A 20,573-nucleotide genomic window follows, 5' to 3' on the forward strand; every position below is an offset into this window, starting at 1 on the left:
CAAACTATAACTTTCCGCTAGAGCCTGTAGATTATAAATCAATATAGGAGCATTGCTTGAGGCACTGATGGGTGAGAGATTTTTTTCTTCAAGCATCAGCAAGCCTTTCCCTCCCAGCCCATAAACAGATGTCAGGCTGAAAGGATATAAAAAGCTGCTTTATATCATCAGCCTGTTGTCTTCCCTGCTAGCAGTTGTTCTCCAGGGACTTCGACCTAGGATCTTTAATCAAAGATGATACAGAAGGAATGTAGAATCCAAGGCAGTGAAATCACGATTTTACCATGAGCCTCCCATATGAAAAAATAATCTCTAAAATTTGCATTTTTATTCAACTTCCATTCTCTACATGTAGAATTAAAGACTACCATTTAGAGGCGCACACACATAAAGTAACAACTGGGTACAATAATATTAATAGCAATATTTTAATATTACTATATAATAATGTAACATTCATACACTGACTAAAATATGTTAAGTCAATTAAAACATCTATTTTGATCAATCAGCTACAGAAATACAACTTGGCCATAAACATGCATTTAGGTTTCATTAGTGACTCAAAATATCAGTAAACTTTTAAAAAGAACAATAATACTTAATTCCCAATCTACTATGCAACAATCAAGCAAAAGGGAAACGGTAGTGTATCACATGCAACTTCTATTATCCATAACTTTAAAGGTGCAACAACTATGTTTTTAGTAAGACTCAAAGATGCCTGTAGTATATCGCAGTCAGTTCCTCCCATACCAATATCAAACCTCTTCACCTTACACCAGGGGTGTCCAAACTTGGGAACTTTAAGACTTGTGGACTTCAATGCCCAGAATTCCCCAGCCAGCCATGCTGGCTGGGGAATTCTGGGCGTTGAAGTCCACAAGTCTTAAAGTTCCCAAGGTTGGACACCCCTGTCTTACACCCAATGTCATTCATTCTTGACAACATATCAAACATAAAAACCCACTGATTGCTAAAAAAAAAAAAGTTAATCAGATTCCTGGGGACAATTATAAAATAGTGGTTCATCCAAATAGTTTTTTATGAGTGCAATCTTTTAAAAATGAACTTTGTAATTTAAAGATAGGGCGAATTTGTTGGGGCTACTATAGAGAAAATAGGGTGTTCTATCATTTCAAGAAGATACAATGTATCAGGACAATCACATTCTTCCACCTCCCCTCCATATTAGTTTTAATATAGATTAACAATTCAGAAATCAATCAGTAACATATAAATATACTTACATCCACAGAACACTCAAAAACTGCATCATCCAGTAAGGTAATCTTGCAATGCATGCTATTTCGGGGTCTTCTTACTGTTTTGGGAGCACTTTTTAATTCTTTTTCCACCTTTCCCTTGTTTTCTTTTTTTTCACCTGTATTGGAACACTCCACCTGCTCTTTTTCTTCTTTAATTTCAAGATCTATGTTCTCTGGATCTTGGTCCTGATCTTCTCTCCTATCCTCTTGAGCAGGCTGAAATCATTAAAATATTCTAACATAAATAAAACATTTCCCTGTAATGTGTGTTTATATTTGTATTTCATAAATCTTTATTACTTTAAATACTTGAAAAGTAAAACTTTTTTAAAACCAGGACACTAGCTGAAATTCACAACATGCATTGGGGAAGGAGGGAGACTTTTTAAATAAAAGGATAAAGGCATATGCTGGGAATTACTACTTAAATGTCATTAGTTTCCAATATAATTTAAAATGTAACAAAATACATTGTCCATAAATTATACCTTACAGATGTGAAACATTTCCCAACTTGAACCTGGTTAAATAAACTTCTTCAAAATTAAGTTGTAAAACTTGAACTAATTATTTTACATGCTGCCTACTGCCAAATAGCTCTAAGAGGTACTCACCTAATTAGTAAAAAACATAAAGCAGCAGCATTAGAAGTATCTAAAATCCCTATGCAAATGAGGGGCATGTCTCAACTCAAAAGCAGTTTGTTTTCAATTATGGCTGGATCACTGGAAAAGCAGACATTTTGTGGATGTTAAGACATACCCATGTTAAAGCCAGAATTTAAAACAGGATGGGGACAACTGCAAGTATCTTTGATACTTTATGGGGCTTTGTGCACCTTGAATTGGAACTGGAAGACAGTATAGTTTTTTTCAATATTGGTGTAATAGAGCATTTATATTTTCTTGGGAATAAAATCCATGAAAGTCCCAATAAAAATATATTCTGTTTTAGTTATATTAAACTAAATTACCATATTTATCAGTGTATAGGACACTCCAGAGTATAAGACGCACATTAGTTTTGGAAGAGGAAAACAAGGCATCAATCAATATTCCTCTGGCTAGCGTCTTTGCAGTCAACAGCAAACCGCCTGGTCAGCTTCGGCACCTTATTGCAACCTGATTCAGCACAAGCAGCTGATTGGTTGGATCAGCCTCCCAGAATACCACCAATCAGCTATTCCAGGCTATGCGGATCGCCACAGCACATCACCGCCTCCACGCATCTCATTTTTGGCTTCTGTGTGTCACATTTTTGGCCTCCAGATGCTCCGTTTTAGACTGTTCCAGGCTGCAGGGATTGTCACAGCACATCGCCGCTGATCACCACCTCCGCACATCATGTTTTCAGCCTCTGTGCATTGCATTTTCCGCCGATCCCCGCCACCGATCCCTGCCACCGAAAATGTGATGCGTGGAGGCCAAAAACGGTGTGGAGGCTGAAAACATGACACACGGAGGTGGCAATCATCGGTGATGTACTGTGACAATCTGCACAGCCTGGAACGGGTCTAAAATGGGGCATGCAGAGGCCGAAAACGGCCAACAGGTGGGCAGGGGCTTCGGCAACATTCGGTGTATAAGACGCACTGCAATTTTCACCCACTTTTGCAGAGGGAAAGTGCGTCTTATACTCCGAAAAGTACAGTACTAAATAAACTATATTAAATTAAAGCCATATGCACAATATTAGGAAGAATCTCTCTAGAAATCTAAGCAACTAGAAAATATTACTTTTACATGATATTTACCTGAGTTTCTGCACTGCTGAGTGAGTGAAGATCTAAAGACGGATCAGTCCTAAGTTCAGGTTCAGGAGCTGCTATTGGGGCTTTCAGCAAAATCTCTTCATTGAGATCAACTTCTATATCAGTCTCTTTCTGGTTTTCTTCACCAAGTTCTTTTGTTCCTGCCCCGTTGCCTTCTTCCTCTGATACCTGAGATTTGGGCCTCTTGAGAAGTGATGAAAATAAGCGTGACAGGCCACGAGTTTCAGAACTGCATTCTTTGTTCTTACTCTGGTCCTCTCGGGTGGGTGTGTCACCATTGGATGCTTTCAGCTTCTTCTTGGATGGATTATCCCCCTCGGGTGCTTTCTCCACAAAAGATTCCTGGGTATCAGTTTCAGCAACTACTTCCTCCTCCTTTGGGGGCTGCTGTTTAGGAGTCTCAGACTCTGCCACTAAACTCTTTTCAGTTGTCATGTTTCTAGTGGCAGAAAAATAAAAGAAACTTAACTGAAGACATGAAATATTAATATAAAACCGCATTTTATGTTACATAAATAGCTACCTCATTTTTCTTAATCCAGAAAAAAATACAAAATGTCTTTTCTAATGCATCATTTCAGTAAGATAATGTATGCTGTATATTTTTAATACACTTGGCATGAATTCTTTGTGGTTACAGAATTCAGTTTATCAGATACAAAATATAAAATCTAATGCAAAATTCTAAAACTTAAAACTTAAGCAAGATTGCTTAATTTAAAGGTTAAAAATTGCTTAATTTAAAGGTTAAAAATTAACCTTGAGAATTTTTTGGTGTACTACATGGATTACTCTCAAGGCTTTCTATGCTTCTTACTTATAAAACAAAACAGCTGTCTACTTGAAGATGGTTCACCTGCCACTAACACCTACGGGAATGAGTATACTAAAAGTACAATAAAGAATCATAGCAGGCTAATCAAAGGAATGTAAATTGGGTGTTCTATATTACAAGACCCACTATTTCTTGCCATAGAGCAAACTCCTCAAAGGACAACTTCATGCACATGGATTCCCTATTTATATAATATCTGAAAACTACTGAACTATGTTACCAATAATAAAATCAGATTTTGGGCGGTAATATTATACAACAAAAGCCAATTATGCATCTTTCTGACCATCTTATTTCTGCCATTACTTTCTCTTACTACTAACTTTGACAGGGGGAGAAATCCAAGATAATTATGTCTCTGGAAGAAATACATATCAATATATCTAAAGAAGAAGAAATGCAGCCTTCCTTCATCTTCTTTCCTATTAGACTTAAGTACATTAGATAGATGAGGAGAAATTATAATAATTGATATTATTTTAAAAAAACATGTTCAAGCTTCAAGTCCAGTTCAAAAGGTGATATGAAAACACAACAGATTCCCAAAAGTGAAAGCATAGTAGCTATTCGCAAATAAAGAAATGCAAAACAATTTTATCAAACTCGGAACTCATCAAAACAAAGCAGTGATTTAAGAATTAATTTACTGCATTTGTCCAGGGAGAAAGTAGGGATGATTATTTCTACTGATTAGATGGGTAGCAGGTAAGCAACAATATTTGTTCTGCAAAATCATCCCTCAAAATAAGATGTATGAACCTGGCTGCCTCTTTGCTTTAGAATCTTGTTCTGGAGGTTAGAATGAGACATCAGGTATTCATTCACTTCCATATCTTAGTCTGAAGGCTCCCAAAAATCTCCTAAAACGATTAAGCATTATATTGTCCCCCACAGCTACTGAGGTGGAATTACATGGACACCTTTACTATGTAACATAAGAGGTCTTGACCTACCTAGAAAACATTTTTTGGATCAAAGCTATTAAGGCAGAAGACAGAAATTGGTTCCATAAAACAGGCGAGCAAATATCTGAACATATTCTATCCACTATTCAAAGTCCAACATTCTATCCACTACTCTATATCTCGTCTTATTCTACAGAAGAACTTCAAACAATAAAAGCTAAATAAAATAATCAAGGCTAAACAAAACTCATTTTTTCCCTTTACAAAATAATTTATGCCTTTAAGCAATGTAATTTTATCCCATCATGCTAAACGCTACTAAAATCTAATGAGCTTTACAATGCTACCTATATGAAACTATACATATTTCAGGGGAGAGAAGAAAACAGATTATCTTTCAAGTTTCTAAAGAAAGGATTTTATGTTGGAAATCAGCTGGTTTATCAAGTGATATCATGTTTAGCATAACTATAAAAAAGTTAAGGGTTATATTACTGTAAATTACAGTAATCATCTATATAAAATCTTTAAAGTTTTAAGAGTTTCACAAAGGTAGTCCAAATTTCAGTCCTGAACTGGAGCTGAGAAAATTTTTCACCAGCTATAGCTCTAAGTAGCTCCGTGTGTGTCTAATTAAACTATTGCTACCTAAATGGGGGTAAAAATGTACATTTTCAAATTTTATATTTTAGCATTAAAATCAGAAGACATGTTTCTTTTGATTACTGTAAAAGCATCTGGAGGATTTACCATACAATAATTGCAAGTTCCAATGCCTATTTCCTAAAACAATTAAAGAAGAATAATTTTCAAAAATATTTCAAATAAAAATGTTTGCAATTTGATTCTTCAGACCAGTGAAATTCATTAGTTGCCAATGTTAATTTTCCTATGTTATAATTAAATAATCCATTGGTGCATTCCATAAAAAGTAGTTGGAAAATAATATAGAACTATAATAGTATAGAATGAATGCTGTTTATATTTTAGAAATTACACAGCAAAGTAGACGCTAAAAACCACTTCAGGAACACTATCCCGTCAAACACAACCATAGCTGTAATGCTGACTCCTTCCCATTCATCTTGTACCAGTGGTGGGTTGCAGGCAGTACGCCCCGGTACAGGCGTTACCGGAGCCAGCCCGGAGCACTGGATACCATTCCGATACGGTGCTCTGGAGGGCCCACCCGCCCGCCCGAGCTCCTTACTGGAGTTTAAAGGCTTCTGCGCTTCCGCACAGACGCATGGTGCGTACAGCACCTGCACGCTGCTCTGTGAAGCAGCTGGAGCGTCGCAGAGGCGCTTGAACGCATGCGTGCGCTGCACGCATGTGCGCATGCATTGCATGCATCCATGAGAACGCTGCCGGCCCCGTTCCAACCATACCGGTTGGAACGGGATTTGCAACCCACCACTGTCTTGTACTTAATACAGATATGTTTATATTCTGTAAAAAGAATGGGGAGAAACTGAGTTATACTTTGGGCTATATGCCAAAACAACTTGGGAAAATACCAGCCAAAATAGAACATTTTTACAAATTCCTCTACCACTCAAGCTTTGAAGTGGAGAACCAGATATATGCTTACGTGCAGCCACAGCCATAATTGTTTTTTCAAAAAAAGTAAACATGATCCCCAGAAGGGGGGATATTTCCCATTTTAAATATGGATACAGGACAACAATGTTTGCAGAATTGTTTATAGTGGTGTGGTGTATTAATGAGATACATATCTTTCAAACAAACTCCACCTAAGATTTCAGTTAATGAATGTCTCCATGGTTTCCTGAGAATTACATTACATCATGACACTTTCAAATAAACATAAGGAAAAATCCTGAAAGATGCAGACAGGCATTCACAACTATTTTACTCCAGTTACTCCGTGACTTACAACAGTTCATTTAGTGACAGTTTGAAGTTACAATGGCACTGAAAAATGGTTAAGACCATTTTTCACACTTATGACTATTGCATCATTCCTATGGTTGTGTGATTTACATACGGATGCTTGACAACTGGTTCATATTTATGGAGGTTGCAGTGTCCTGGGGTCATGTGATTACCTTTTGCAAACTTCTGACAAGCAAAGTCAATGAGGAAGCCTGATTCATTTAACAACCATGTTACTAAGTTAACAACTGCAGTGATTCACTTAACAAATGTGGCAAGAAAGTTGTAAACGGGATAAAACTCACTTAACAAATTTCTCACTTAGCAACATAAAGTTTAGGCTCAATTGTGGTCTTAAATCAAGGATTAGCTGTATATCCTGTCCTTATTGTATTCTTTTCTGAACTTTAAACTGCCTAAACTAGATCAAAGGGCTCTCTCTTCTATTTTGAAATTAAAATAAAATATTTACTTTCCCTATTTTAAAATGATAAACACTTTTTATTTAAATTAAATAATTATGAATAATTATTTATTAGCATAATGAATAATGCTAAAGAGGCTAATCTGAAAAAAATATTTTTGCTCTATTTGTGGTGTGCAACTTAGTTATGTTCCTCAATTTCACTCATCGGTCACTCATTCACTAACATCAGTGAAGACCCCTATTAATAATATTAATTAATCTAACATCTCAGTCTGGAATAAATTCTCTCAGATACTATATTCTTGTCACACTGATAGGTTTTGGTTTGATGGAGGTTGTTCACTGTAGATTATTTCTCTTTGTTCTTACTGGATTGTCCATTTTGGAATTCTTTTAATGCAAACCGGGTTAATGATAAATGCCTTAATAAAATACTGGCTCCCATCAGTTACTCTATTACACTTCCTTCATTATATATTACAAGTGGCTGTCTAGTCTCTTCTTAAAAGTCTCCAGTGATGACAAGGGCTTTGATTTTGTATATAAATATTCATAAACAAACTATGTTTTACCAATGTTGTTTTTTTTCTTTTCATTAGAAAACTGTAGATTTGGAAAACTGGCCTCTGAGTATTAAATTATGTTTATCTTTGAAGCTGATAATTCACAAAGAAAATGTACAACAGTTAATACAAAGATTTTTCTTCTGATTGTGTCCGATTCTTGGAGATTGCCTGGACAAGTTCCTGTGGTTTTCTTGGCCAGGTTTTTCAGAAGCAGTTTGCCTCCTTCCTAGTCCTGAGAAAATGACCCACCCAAAGTTATTGGCTTTGGGTCTAAGGCAGAACTAGAACTCACATCTCTTGGTTTCTAGCCTGATGCCTTAACCATGTCATTAAACTGACTCTATATTTAATCAGTATATTATAGAACACAAAATCATTTCTATTATTCATTTATTAGGCTCTATTAAAAATCTATTTATGGCTATCTAGGGCCTAATATCACACTTAAAGAGGCCATGTGATCATTATTTGTGAAATTCCCAGCTTCCAATAAGCAGTCAATGGCAGGAGCCAGATTCACTTAACAATCATATGATTCACCTAACAACTGCAGTGATTTATTTAACAATGTGACAAATAGGTCATAAAATCAGGCTCAATTCAGTTAACAACTGCGCCTTGCTTAGCAACAGAAATTCTGGTCCCCACTGTATTTCCTAGAATATAGTTTTGAAACCTTAAAACTATAATGACTAGGCAGTTAACCTAGAAGCATAAAATATAGATAAATGATCAACAGAGAGATAAGATTAGTTGCTAACAGCAAGACTACTTGTTTTATATTACACAAAAAGGGCTATAATTTGACAGAGATATACAATAATCTATGAAACAGAGATGTTAACACATGAACTATATAAGCTTTTATGACAACTGAAAAGACTACCAGTAGTCCTCAACTTACAAAAAGTGGGATTAGAAAATTTGTTGTTAAACAGTGCAGTTGTTGAGCAAGCACAGTTGATATAAATGGAGATCATGTGAACCCAGGAAGCTGCAACTATCATAAATGCAAGTTGGTTGTCAAGAGTCCAGTCACAATCACATGACTGCAGGGATGCTGCAACAGTTGTAAGTCACTTTTTCAGCACTATTGTGACTTTGAATAGTTGCTAAATGAATGATTGTACCCTTAGTCAAGTGCTTTAGCACTGATAAAATTATTGTATCAATGGTCATTCATGAATTCACTTAAAATTGGCTCAATTGTGAACATAACTTGAGGACTACCTATATTAAAGATGTAACTTGACACACGTTCTAAAAGTAGCTGGTAGTATGTTCCTAAGGGCAGCAAATACTTTAAAGATTACAACAAACACATTCAATCAAATCTGGTAAATAATTGACAACCAGTACGAAAGTACTGGAGCGACTTGATCACTGCATTGTGCTCCAGTTAGAAAGCCAGTTTGTACCAACTGAAGTTTTCAGATGCTCTCCAATTACTTACTATAACACACTGAAATAGTTAAAATATGCTATTAGAACATGAATAAATGCAACTAAGTTGTATTTCATAGTTGTAAATTCATCATCTATTAACTTTAAATGCTATAAATCTAAGTCTATCATTTGTCTCTCTGGCAAAGAATTTTAAGTAGGTCTCATTGTCCTGGAAGATAAGAATTTTTTTTTCATATTGCCTCTAAATTTGGAATGCTCTAATACCTTAACAAGAAAAAATAAGTTTATACAGTCCCTCAATTATGCAATTTCTTATTGGTTTCTTCAAGAGTATTAAAACACAAAATAACAAATAGGATAAATTACTATCAAACACCGTATCTTTATTTGTCCATCGCCTGTTTAAACTTATCATAGTTATCCTAATTTGATATTTATGACATTCAAAGTCTCACAACGTTATTTATAGACCCAATCAATATTGAATACTCTACTAGCGTACAGTTATAGTGTTGAAAGACTATAGTTGGAATTCTCTTATTAACCCAGGATTACATTAAACAAAACTCTGACAGCTGCCACAACTGATAACATTGCCAGTGAATTTAAGACAAACTGGGTAATTTTTTAACCCACTGACTGTTGGGGAGGGGAATCATTCCTGAAATCAGAATTGAAATACTTCACCAAATTAAGACTAAATTATTTAAAAATAACCTTTAAATCCAACATAGTGAAATGTGTTCATTACATATAATGAAGTGAAAGCCACAAATCATATTATGCATTTAACATTTGTCTGGAATGTTTATGGAGATTCTCAGCCATCCAGATCATGGTTGTCCCAAAGGTGCTTTTCAAAAGTTAACTGGATTGTTTTTTCCATGAACATTTTGCTTCTCATCCAAGAAGCTTCTTCAATTCTTTGGTGTGGAATATGTATTATATAATGCCAGCTAAATAACTACAGTAAATGCAGTGGGACTATTAAGAGATTATAAAAAACACAAAGCAACTGTACTACCATAACTATTCACTATTAACATAACCAATCATGGGCCAAAATCATTTGCAATAAATGGGTATACAAGCTTAAATCTTAGTGATTTCACAGAACATTCCATGTACTTTGAAAGTATTTTGTCACTGACTTTATCTGGGATATTTATATTTCTCAGGTTATGGCATTAATCCATTTAAGTACTAACTTTGCCTAACTTTCTGAGAGCAGCTACATGTGGCTAATGCATATAGTGCTTTATCAAATTGAATTTAAGGCAACCATAGTTAAGTGAAAACTCACTAGAAGTTTTTTTAAGTGATCTGGGCACTTTAATTTTTAAGTGATTAGTTTCTATTGCAGTAACTACAATATGGTTTTGCAATGAAAACAATACTTGTAAATGCAAGAAAGGCAATCACATAATATAACTTGGTTGCAGTTCCATATATGATCTCACTGTTTGTACATCTTGCTTAAAGAATCCCCCAGCCTATTTACTATAAGTGAAAAATACACATAACTCATTAATATTTATCTCATTAAACAACTTAAAAGCTTTTTTCAAAATCTTCCATCTGGTATATGATTCTGACACCTTTGAAAAACTTAAACATAGAAGTAATTAAACTAAATTACAATAAGATATATGTATAAAATACCCCCTTTAACAAACAGACCAACAAAATGCCTATGGAGAGTCTTGTCATCCAGGTCATGGTTGTCTCAAAGGTGCTTTTTCAAGAGGCAAATGGACTTTCTGGCTTTTCTTTGAAGATGTTTTGCTTCTCATCCAAGAATACATGGTGGGGAATCAAAGGATTCAGTCATCATCCAGTCAAAGCCTGAAGGTGCTTCTTGGATATGAAGCAAACCAAAAGCCAGAAAGTCCAGTTGCCTCTTGAAAAAGCATCTTTGGGACAGACCTACAAAATGTTTTCATGTTGTATTTAGGACTAAGATGTATGGCAATCAAAGCAATGTAGCTTCTGTCATCATTAAACAGAACTAGGGTATGCTATCATAGTTATCAGTAGGCCTTTATTGTTGTTTATTTTGAAATCCACGATCTTGCTGTCATAACCAGGCGAGCCCCAAGGAACGGTGTTCAGTTCATCTCAGTATATGCTAGAGAGATTTCCTGTACCTGATCAGCTTTGTCTCTCTCTGAGTGTGTCCCTCTCCTCCCACCCTCCCCAAAACGCTTACACAACTGCAGACGGCCCCTCCCCCCCTCAAACTCGAAACTGTCACCGCTGTATCTTTGGTGCCATTACAAACTAAATAAAGCAAGAAAACCCAGGAAGATGAAGATCTGAGAGACAGGAGGGCTCTGAATCCAGACCACAATCCAACTGACCCAGGGAATATAGAAAAGGGAAGGGTGGAAGCGCAGGAGGCTATCGCGGAAGCTAAACCCGCCAGCTCGCCTTTTAATCTTTCAACCTCGCCTCTCTTCTTCTCTTCTCCCATCTTCACCACCAGCACCGACATTCGCGCGCGCGCTCCCTCCTCAACCCAACGCGCTCACCTCACTTGAGTCACACACCGTCTTCCATCCCATAATCCTATCTCTTTCCTCCGGCCGGGAGGCTGCCAGGCGGGCGCGCAGACACCGCTCCACACGCTTCTCTCTCTCTCTCTCCCCGGCTGACGAAGCGCCCCCTTTTCCCTCCGTCCCACACCTTTCACTGCACCACCTCGCCGTACCGTCTCCACCACCACCACCACCACCACCACCCCGCGGCGCAACGAAGCCGGACGCTCCCTCCGCACCTCAAGAGCGAGGGACACGGCTGTATGGCTGCCCTCGCGGCCGGGCAAGAGGCCAACGGCACCTGAGCGCCTCCCGGGGCCGTCCAGGCAGCGGCCCCGCCCTGCCAGGAGAGAGAGGAAGACCAGGTCCCTTCTCGCGCCTTCGCCTTCTCCGGTCCTAAGTCACCCCGACCGCCAGTCGAAGGCATGGACGGCCAGACAGATAGCCGTCTCCTTCGGCGAGCACGACGCACCTCGCAGAGGTAAAGCGGGGAACGAGAAGAAAAGGGACGAGGGACGGAAGTCGCTTGCGTCGCCGCCTCACTTGCCTGCTTCCTCCCCAGGTGGGGATGTTCGGACGCCGATAAGCCTTTCGCGAGGGTGCCGGCAGTGGTCGAAGGCGCCCCCCTTCTCTTTCCCCTCAGACGGTCTCGCTGCTCGGCTGGCTCTCGTTCAATCGCGCTCTCCCTCCTCTCTCTCTCTCTCCCCCTTCACCCACCTCTCCTCTTCCCTCCCCCCGCCCCATAACATAGTAGTAAGTTTCTATTGGCGGAGAGGAGAAGGCGGAGTTCCTCAGGGGCTCAGCCATTGGCTCTCGGCCGCGGAGAGGGTGGGAACCAAAGCGGGGAGGGGAGAGAGAGAGACGACTTGTGTGGTGGTTGAGAACGAGGGAGTGCGGGACGCGCGGAGGGCTTCGTGGGAGACGGAACGGCAGCGGGAAGGAGGGGGGGGGAAAGCGCAAGCGCGCAAGGAGGAGAAAAGCGGCAGTGGCGAGAGGGGGAAGATAGGTAGCGAAAGAGTGCGCGCGCACGCGCTCGCCAGGCTCGCGCCCTCTTCAAAATAAACGAATACCAACGGCCATCTGGGTCAGTTATGAGAAAAAAAAGTGCACGCGCATGCGCGTGCTCTTATTTCTTCACCCCCCTCCCCTTTCCTCGTTTCCTTCCCGCTATGGGAGTTGCATCCCTTTTCTGTGGATCGCCCTGGGGACTTAACCTGCTTTTTTTTCTTTCTTTTTCTCTTCTTCCCCCCCCCAAAAAAAATAAAAATAAAGGAAGGAGGTGGGGAAGATAACAATGGCTCGTCGGCCCAGACGTCTTTGATCAAAAGGCGGGGCTGCCGAGGTGTAATAATAGTACGAGCGGAATGGACGAAGGAAGCGAGGCATCCAATGGAGTCGGAGTCTGGAGCGCTGCGTCAGATGGAAAAAAGCAGCTCGCCTTAAAAACGCTTGCAAGGAGAAGCTGGACTCCGGTTTACTCAATTAATCCAGTTTCCTGTGGCAGTCTCCGCATGCCTTATGCTAATCCCTTGAGCTGCTGGGTCCACTCGACGCAAGAGGTGAAAAGGTGGTGATTATTCTAGTAGTGAATGATTCAAGGTTCAGGAAGCAACCATTAAGGGCCATCCAGTCTGTTCTCCCCCCCCCAAAAAAAAGTCAGCCTACTGTTTTGTTTATTTTTTTTCCTCCCAAGCATTTGCCGTACAGAAAAATACACTGCCTCTGAATGTGGAGGCTCCATCTCTTTGGCTTTTGATCGTGTCATCTCACTGACTCGGTGATCTGCGCTATATCTGTGGCAGTGAGAACAACCCATTAACTCTGTATTTTGTGAAATCCTTTCTTTTGTCCGCTGCCCATCTGATTAGATTAAGTGCCTACTATCAAAGCTACCCAAGTGGTGCAAGATTATATGAGAAAATGATCTTTTAATTGCATGGCTCCTGAATTTCTCATACAAAGTTGCATTATTGGGTAGCCTTGACAGTGAGTACTTAAGGCCTAATATTGCTACACCCACATGAGAAATTCCTTGTAGTCCTCAAGTCTACAGCCGTTTGTTTAGCAATTGTTGGAAGTTACGACCGATGGAAATAGGGACTTGCAATCTTCGCACTTAAAACTAATTCCACTGCATTTTTGTGGTCACGTGAAAAGAAATTGTGATCGCCATTGATCTTTTCCAGTCAGCTTTCCACAAACAAAGTATATGGGGTAAGCCAGATTCACCTAAAAACCACAGAAAAAGATTGGGCAGGACTCAACTGCCTCAGCGACAGATGTTCCAATCCCAATTGCTGTCATAAATCAAGGATCACCGGTAGTCTGAACTAGACATAGCTTAATCCGCTTGCCAGTATCCTGAGAAACAACTACTATGTCAACAGTGCTTCATACTATAAATGAGCAAACCATCCCTCCTATGCATTTTACTTCTGGAAGTTCCTTGAAACAAATGTCTTATCACTTACTTTGCTATGGCATCATAGCACAACTTAAACATCAAGCACAATGAAACCGGGAAGTGTTGGCTCCGCATATTTAAGTATAGCCTATGCCTTTAAAAACCACATCTGAAACAGCTTGCTCAACTGAAGGAGGAAATTGTAGCAAAACAAGTCTTTCATGGGGGGAAAAATAGCTTCTACCACATATTTGCTCTGAAGAGTACTATACCAAGGGCACACACACATTGGGCGGGTTAAGAGTGATGCAGCTGGCCTTCCTCCTAGAGCAGCAAAAGGTGTGCAAGAGACTTTTAAACTACCTGTGTTTCCTGGGAAATAAAACTGGCTCTTATTTTCTTTTGGGCCCCAAAATAAGCACTAGATCTTATTTGGAGGGGGGGTTGTCTTATTTTTTTCCCCATGTAGGGGAGGCCCATTTCTGCTTGCTCACAACGGGGCAGGAAGCTGTGCAGCATGCTAGTGCTAGGTGGGGTGAAGCTGCCCCACGTGCCCCGACACCTGCCTCACCTCATGACGGCTCTGGCAGCCTCATCCAGCAGAACCCCAGGTGGCCTCCAGCCCACTTCTGCTTGTGGCTGCAATGGAGCAGAAGGCCGAACAATGCTTTAGTGCCACAGCCACAAGGTGAGGGGGCAGTGGAGCTGCCCCACATGCCCTGTACCGGCTTACCTCAGGGCCCCCACAACCAGGCCATCCATGCCCCAACACCTGTCTTGCCTCAAGGCCACAGCACCAGTACACGACCTGGTTTCCTGTTCTGTTGCAGCTGCGAGTAAGCAGAAGAAGTGGGCCGGCAGCCACCTGTGCAGCAGGCAGCTCCTGCTACATATGGCAGGTATTGGGGTGAGGATGTCCTGTCTGCGGGGGCCCTGAGGTAAGCTGGTTTGGGCCAGCTACACCACCATCCTGTGTCGCCTCATGGCCGCAGCACCGCAAGCAACCAAATGGCACAGGCTCTTAAGCAGGGCTTATTTTGAGGGTGGGGCTTATTATAAAGTGCACATATAAAACATGCCAGGGCTTGCTTTTGGGATAGGTCTCATTTCCGTGAAAACTGTATACACAGGTAGTGCTTAGCTTCCCACCACAACTGAGACTGAGATTTCAGTCACAAGTTATAGTGATAAGTAAATTGGATTTGATTTCACCACAAGAGTTATGGTAATCATTAAGAACCTTATGTGGTCATTAAGTGAAACACACAGATGTTAAATGAATCCAGCTTCCCCAATGGGTGGTGGATTTTTTTGTTGAAAATTAGTATTGCAAATCGCAATCATTACTGCAGGACGGCTGTAACCGGTTGTAAATGCAAGCTGGTTGCAAGTGTTCCAGTTGAGCTCACGTGACTATGGAGTGGTGCAATAATAATAAATGGGACTACAGGTTTTTAATTACTTCATAATTTTGAACCATCATTAAACCAACAGTTATAAGTCAAGGACTACCTGTATTCCTCACAGTAGTAACATATGAAAAGGATGTATCCCCTTATCATAGAAAGGCATGGGTGGCTCTCTCTTAATATGTGTCACACTCACAGTACAAGAGATACTTTACGGCCAGTCATTAAGCACTGAAACATCCATGGCTTCCTTTTCACAAAAAATGGCTGAAAAATAATTGTATTAACACACATACTTCTAATACAGATACACCTCCATGCACATAACAACACTGCAATCCAACAAGCTCTTTTTTCCTAACACTTATCAACATTTATAAAAAGCATGCCATTTATTACACATAAGAGTTTTTAAAAATTCCAGGATTCTACATATGAAAAGGTTATTGCAAGGGAAAATTATAATCCTCAATTGGGTGGTGTGTGTTTTTAATCTCTCTCTTACATACAATGGAAGCATAATCCCTCATACTGGCTTTGCATACTGTAGTAATCTATGAATCAAAGTATATAATGGTTGGGTTGACGCCAGACAATAAGCCAAAACCAAAATCAATAAACTCTGGATTTGTCCACTATGTGAACCAGGCCTTAGAATTACTATTTTATATACTGCATGTACACAGCATATTTTCTCTCTCATGCTTATTTAAAGACTTCCACTCCTTTTATTCCACCTAAAACCATCATGGGCTCAGAGCAAGTGACTAGCCAACAATCACATAATGAAAAATAATAATGAATTTGGTGGTCAAGTGTGGATTTAAATCTGTGTTTGCTGGTTGAGGTTTGACCCCATAACTCTTGTATTATCTCTTTACTATGTTCTCAAATATCTGACCAAGGATCTCACTGCAATATTCTCTAATCAACAAAACAGGTATGGTGGTCTCACCGTAACCTTTCCACTGCAAAATATTTAAACAATCTGCAATTATTCTAAAGCAGATTCTAAATTATTCACTATTTGAAAAGCTCAGCTTTAGAATTATGGATGTCTTTTAACTACCTTATATATGAAAGGTGCAACTTTATGTATACTGATCCAAAGTACGTATAGCTGTTTTTTCTATTTGGACATATGGTATAATATTTCCAATTACAGGTAATTCTCAATTTACAATGGTTCATTTAATGACCATTCAAGGCACTAAAAAAAGTGATTTATGATTGTTTTTCACATTTATGACTGTTGCAATATACTCATGGACATGTGATTCAAATTCAGACAATTGACTCATGTTTATGACAGTCACAGGATCCTGGGATCATCTTTTGTGACCTTCTGACAAGCTAAGTCAGCGAGGAAGCCAGATTCACTTAACAACTGTGTTACTAACTTAATAACCGCAGTGATTCACTTAATAACAATGGCAGGGAAGGTCATAAAATGGGGCACAAATCACTTTACAACATAAATTTTGGGCCAAATTATGGTCTTAAATCGAGGACTACCTGTACAACCTTATATAAGAGATATCCAAAGGATGAATATTGTGATACTGAGTGTGAATGCAGTCAGAGCCACCGTCTTAGGTAGTGTTTTTAGTAGTCTATAACATGCCTCCCAGCATTGTAACTAGAACACTTGAGAAATTTCACTGAAGGAACAGTAGATAGATGCCACTTTTAAATGTGATTACACAGTCTAGGACCTGGATTACAATCCAAGAATTTTGATCAAAGCTATTTCCATTGTAGCACTGAGCTGATCACATCAAATTTTACAAAGCTCAGCAGGGACAGCGCTGAATAATGCTTGGGTTGAAGACTAGCAGGATTGATCTTGGGGGTGGGGGGATGGGGGTGGGGATCAAGCAGACCACGAATTTCTTTTTAAAAAAATCTTTTGAAAGCATAACAATATATAACACAATCAAGCAAAGTAGAATTGTGTGCACAAGCTTGATCCATTTTTAATTCAAAATAAAAGTTTGCTTTAAAATGATGAGATTAAAGCACTTGAGGAAATAGCTTTTGTTTTCTAGTGCACAAAAAACCCATGTTGCCTCTTGCATTATGAAGATGGTAAAAAGTCCCTTAAATTAGAAGGGACATTTTCTACAATCCTATTGGAAAGTTTAAATATGCTACAAGTGTGTCTTGTGATCCCTGTAGTTAAATATTATACAGAACGAGATTTGTCAAGCTTGCAAAGAAAGATTACATAAGTAAATGTACTTGGAAGGGAATATATGTATTCCCTTCCAAATACCTCTCTTTATACATCTCTTCTGTGGTGCCAAATAAAGCACCTGGGGCCTATTTTTGTCTGCTGCTGTTTTTAGCTTCCAGCAGACAGACAGGATGCATATTTTCCAAAGGGTAATTTTTGGAATGTATTCATATACTGCTGTTTCTGTTTAAAGTTAATACAATGTATTTTAGTGCATTACCAATTTTGTTAGTCTTGAGTTTGTCACTTATCAACAGAAGAATACCGTCAATCTTTGAAAGATTGAAATTTTTGAAAGATATTCAATGATGCCTTTATGCTGAAGGAACTATCTTCCATCCTTCTTTACTTCGATGTTAACACACTTTTAAAAAATCAGCTTTGGTGGGATCCATTGGACAGTGTGTGAAATGGTAGTAAGGCTGCAAAAGAAAGGGGACAACTGTTTCCTATCAGCAAGAAAACAGTGAGTGGAGTTCTGCTAGGTAAATGTTTCTGAGAGTATTCTGGATCTAATCCATTACTCTCCAATTTATTAATTTTAATCCTACACGGTTAGATTATGCGCCATGTTTATTTTGATGGGCGAGACATAAATGTGTGAAATAAGATGTAACTGTACGACACTATTACTGTTTTAGGCAGTTTATTTGTCTTTTCTCCCTGAGAGAGCTGGGGTTTAGTGATAGAGTTTTGCTTGTTTATTTTTATAATTCATTGAGAATTGTGTAAATAATATATGTAAATGATTATATTTTATTTTGCTTAATTTCTTCAATGCATTTTTTTTCCAGGAAGAGAAAGCAGCCAAAAGGGAAAGAAAGTCTGAAAAAAGTCCTCTTTTCACCTCTGTCTGTGTACCAGAGCCAGCTGGCTGCAAACTCTCCATTCAGGGAATTTCAAAACATTTTCCCTCCTCTCTTGGGACTCCTGCACAGACAGCAGCCCGGGAGGTGGTAGTTACTAACAATAGACCACTCATGTTGCAGAAAAACACGCAGATGCAGCCCCCCCACGTGCTGAAGGCCTTTTATGGAAAAAAAATGTTCCTGGTCATGCATATTAATAATGGCGGCCTCCTAGAAAGATTTCCTAAAATAAAGACATTTGACTACATTAAAGACAGGCGGCCCTTGACAGCTTCTTGAATGGATGCCATTTGAGGAGGCGTAGCTGCTGCATCTTAGATTCTTTCAACTTGTCATTTAGCACAAAAACAAACATTGGTCATTAAGTGAGGGGTTGAAACGACATGTTTACAGTGCTGATCCTGGAATAATCATTAAGAGGAGAGAGAGAGAGGTGAAGGGATTAGAGCGCGCGACAGGGAGGCCAGAGAAGTTTATAGGCTTCCCAAGAAATTGTGGGGAGGAGGGAGGCTCAGCATTAAAAGTGCAAAACAGCCATACTTGATCTAGGTTACACTGGAGCACTCCCACCCACCCACCCCGAGATATTCCTCAGAAATACCGAGTAGTTATTATTCTTTCATTTTTATAACCGAAGGCCAGTCTAGGGGAGAAAAAATAATGATAGCTACTCCATGCTGGATCCATTTTACCTGCTACATAGGCAAAGTTGTCTGCAGGTTGTTAAAAAAAAGGCAACATGGCCACGACAAGTTAACCAAATCTGTGTACAAGCAACACACAAATAACAATGCATTGGTTGCACAGTCATGTTACCATTGACTTGGTTCCACCTTCTGAGATGCTCCAAATGTACATATAAAATGAACAAAACTATTAGGCTTTGGACTCAAAGATGACCTTATCTTCTTTTTGCCATATTATGACTTGCTTGAGAATAACTTACATAACCCACCACCCAGACACAACAATTTGTAATACATTTGCATTATTCGGTTTTACGTTAATGTGGCATTCCCGTGATTACTCAGGATTACTTGAGCAAGTAACTAGTAGACTTTTATGGTATTTACAATTGGCTGAGCACCTCTTAAGGTATTAAATTGCCAAATAGGCTTGAAGCCTATGAACAAGTGGAGTGAGGCAGGCAAGCTATACCATTTCAATATTTTTGTGTTTCAGTGTGAAGCATGGTAATCATTAAAAATCATAGATAGAATATTTTTTAACCATGAGTTTTCTAAAAACAGAAGCATAGTGTTGTGGCATCTTAGTGACAATTTTTATAAGCTTTTCCGATTCATGAGCCTTTAAAGTACGGCAGCAGTGAATGTATTAAAGATTCTTTATTGCTTTTGCTATAGGGGATTAACGGAGCTACCTTTTGAAAACTTTTTAATGATTTAATAATCAAATTACTCAAAATGTGAACAAATCTCACAATTGTATTAGTCAATACCATCAACTGACTGATCTCTTATCACGCTTAAAAATGCTTCTCTCTCATGCTTATTTCTTTCACGATCAAAAGGATGGCATTAGACAGCAGGGCTTTTGAAAAAGACTGTTTTAAATCTGGTCTCCTCTCCCCATATTGTTTACTCCCATCTGATGGGACTGAATTCAGCTTATGGACCACACTTTATTCTCACTTTTTTCTATAATATTCAAAACTTGGGGTGCAGATTTACTGCTGCTGTTCATAGCCTATTTATATGCCATCTTATATTGCTCAGTATCATGTAAAATATTATTAAAGTTTAAAACCAGTAGCTATACCTATAAGTAAAAAAAAAAGTACAGAAGAGAGAATGTATTAAAATATATTTTGAATGGGATCAGCCTATTGAAATAAATGTATTGATTATTTTAATATTTCATATTTAAACTTCACCAGTATTGTATTATTGGAGGCCTCTGAGGTTCAGGAGCTGTAGCTGGCTGGCAGATTTGCTCCCTGGTATAACATAGGCCAGCTTCATAATACGGCATACAAGTCCAAAAAGGATATTTAGGTAAGAATGACCTTATAGATCTCAGAGA

At 39.0% G+C, this 20,573-nt stretch overlaps 1 protein-coding gene across 20 annotated transcripts in view; it reads right to left on the minus strand.

The window, feature by feature from the left end:
• EPB41 (erythrocyte membrane protein band 4.1) overlaps positions 1-20,573 on the minus strand; it is a 69,237-nt gene that overhangs the window by 41,276 nt on the left and 7,388 nt on the right. For 12 of the 20 annotated variants that reach the window (XM_081962464.1, XM_081962463.1, XM_081962477.1 and 9 more), the window contains exons 1-3: positions 11,852-11,872; positions 3,022-3,478; positions 1,251-1,484 (exon numbers count right to left, since the gene is read on the minus strand). In XM_081962464.1, coding sequence (XP_081818590.1) covers positions 1,251-1,484; positions 3,022-3,474 — 687 coding nt within the window. In that variant the 5' untranslated portion in view covers positions 3,475-3,478; positions 11,852-11,872. Of the gene's footprint in view, positions 1-1,250; positions 1,485-3,021; positions 3,479-11,606; positions 11,704-11,851; positions 12,058-20,573 lie in introns of those variants that run through there. The other 8 variants (XM_081962468.1, XM_081962467.1, XM_081962466.1 and 5 more) reach the window with 3 other exon arrangements.

This window comes from Natrix helvetica, assembly GCF_964273705.1.
Source record: "Natrix helvetica genome assembly, chromosome: 9".
In the NCBI taxonomy this organism is placed as follows: Eukaryota; Metazoa; Chordata; class Lepidosauria; order Squamata; family Natricidae; genus Natrix; species Natrix helvetica.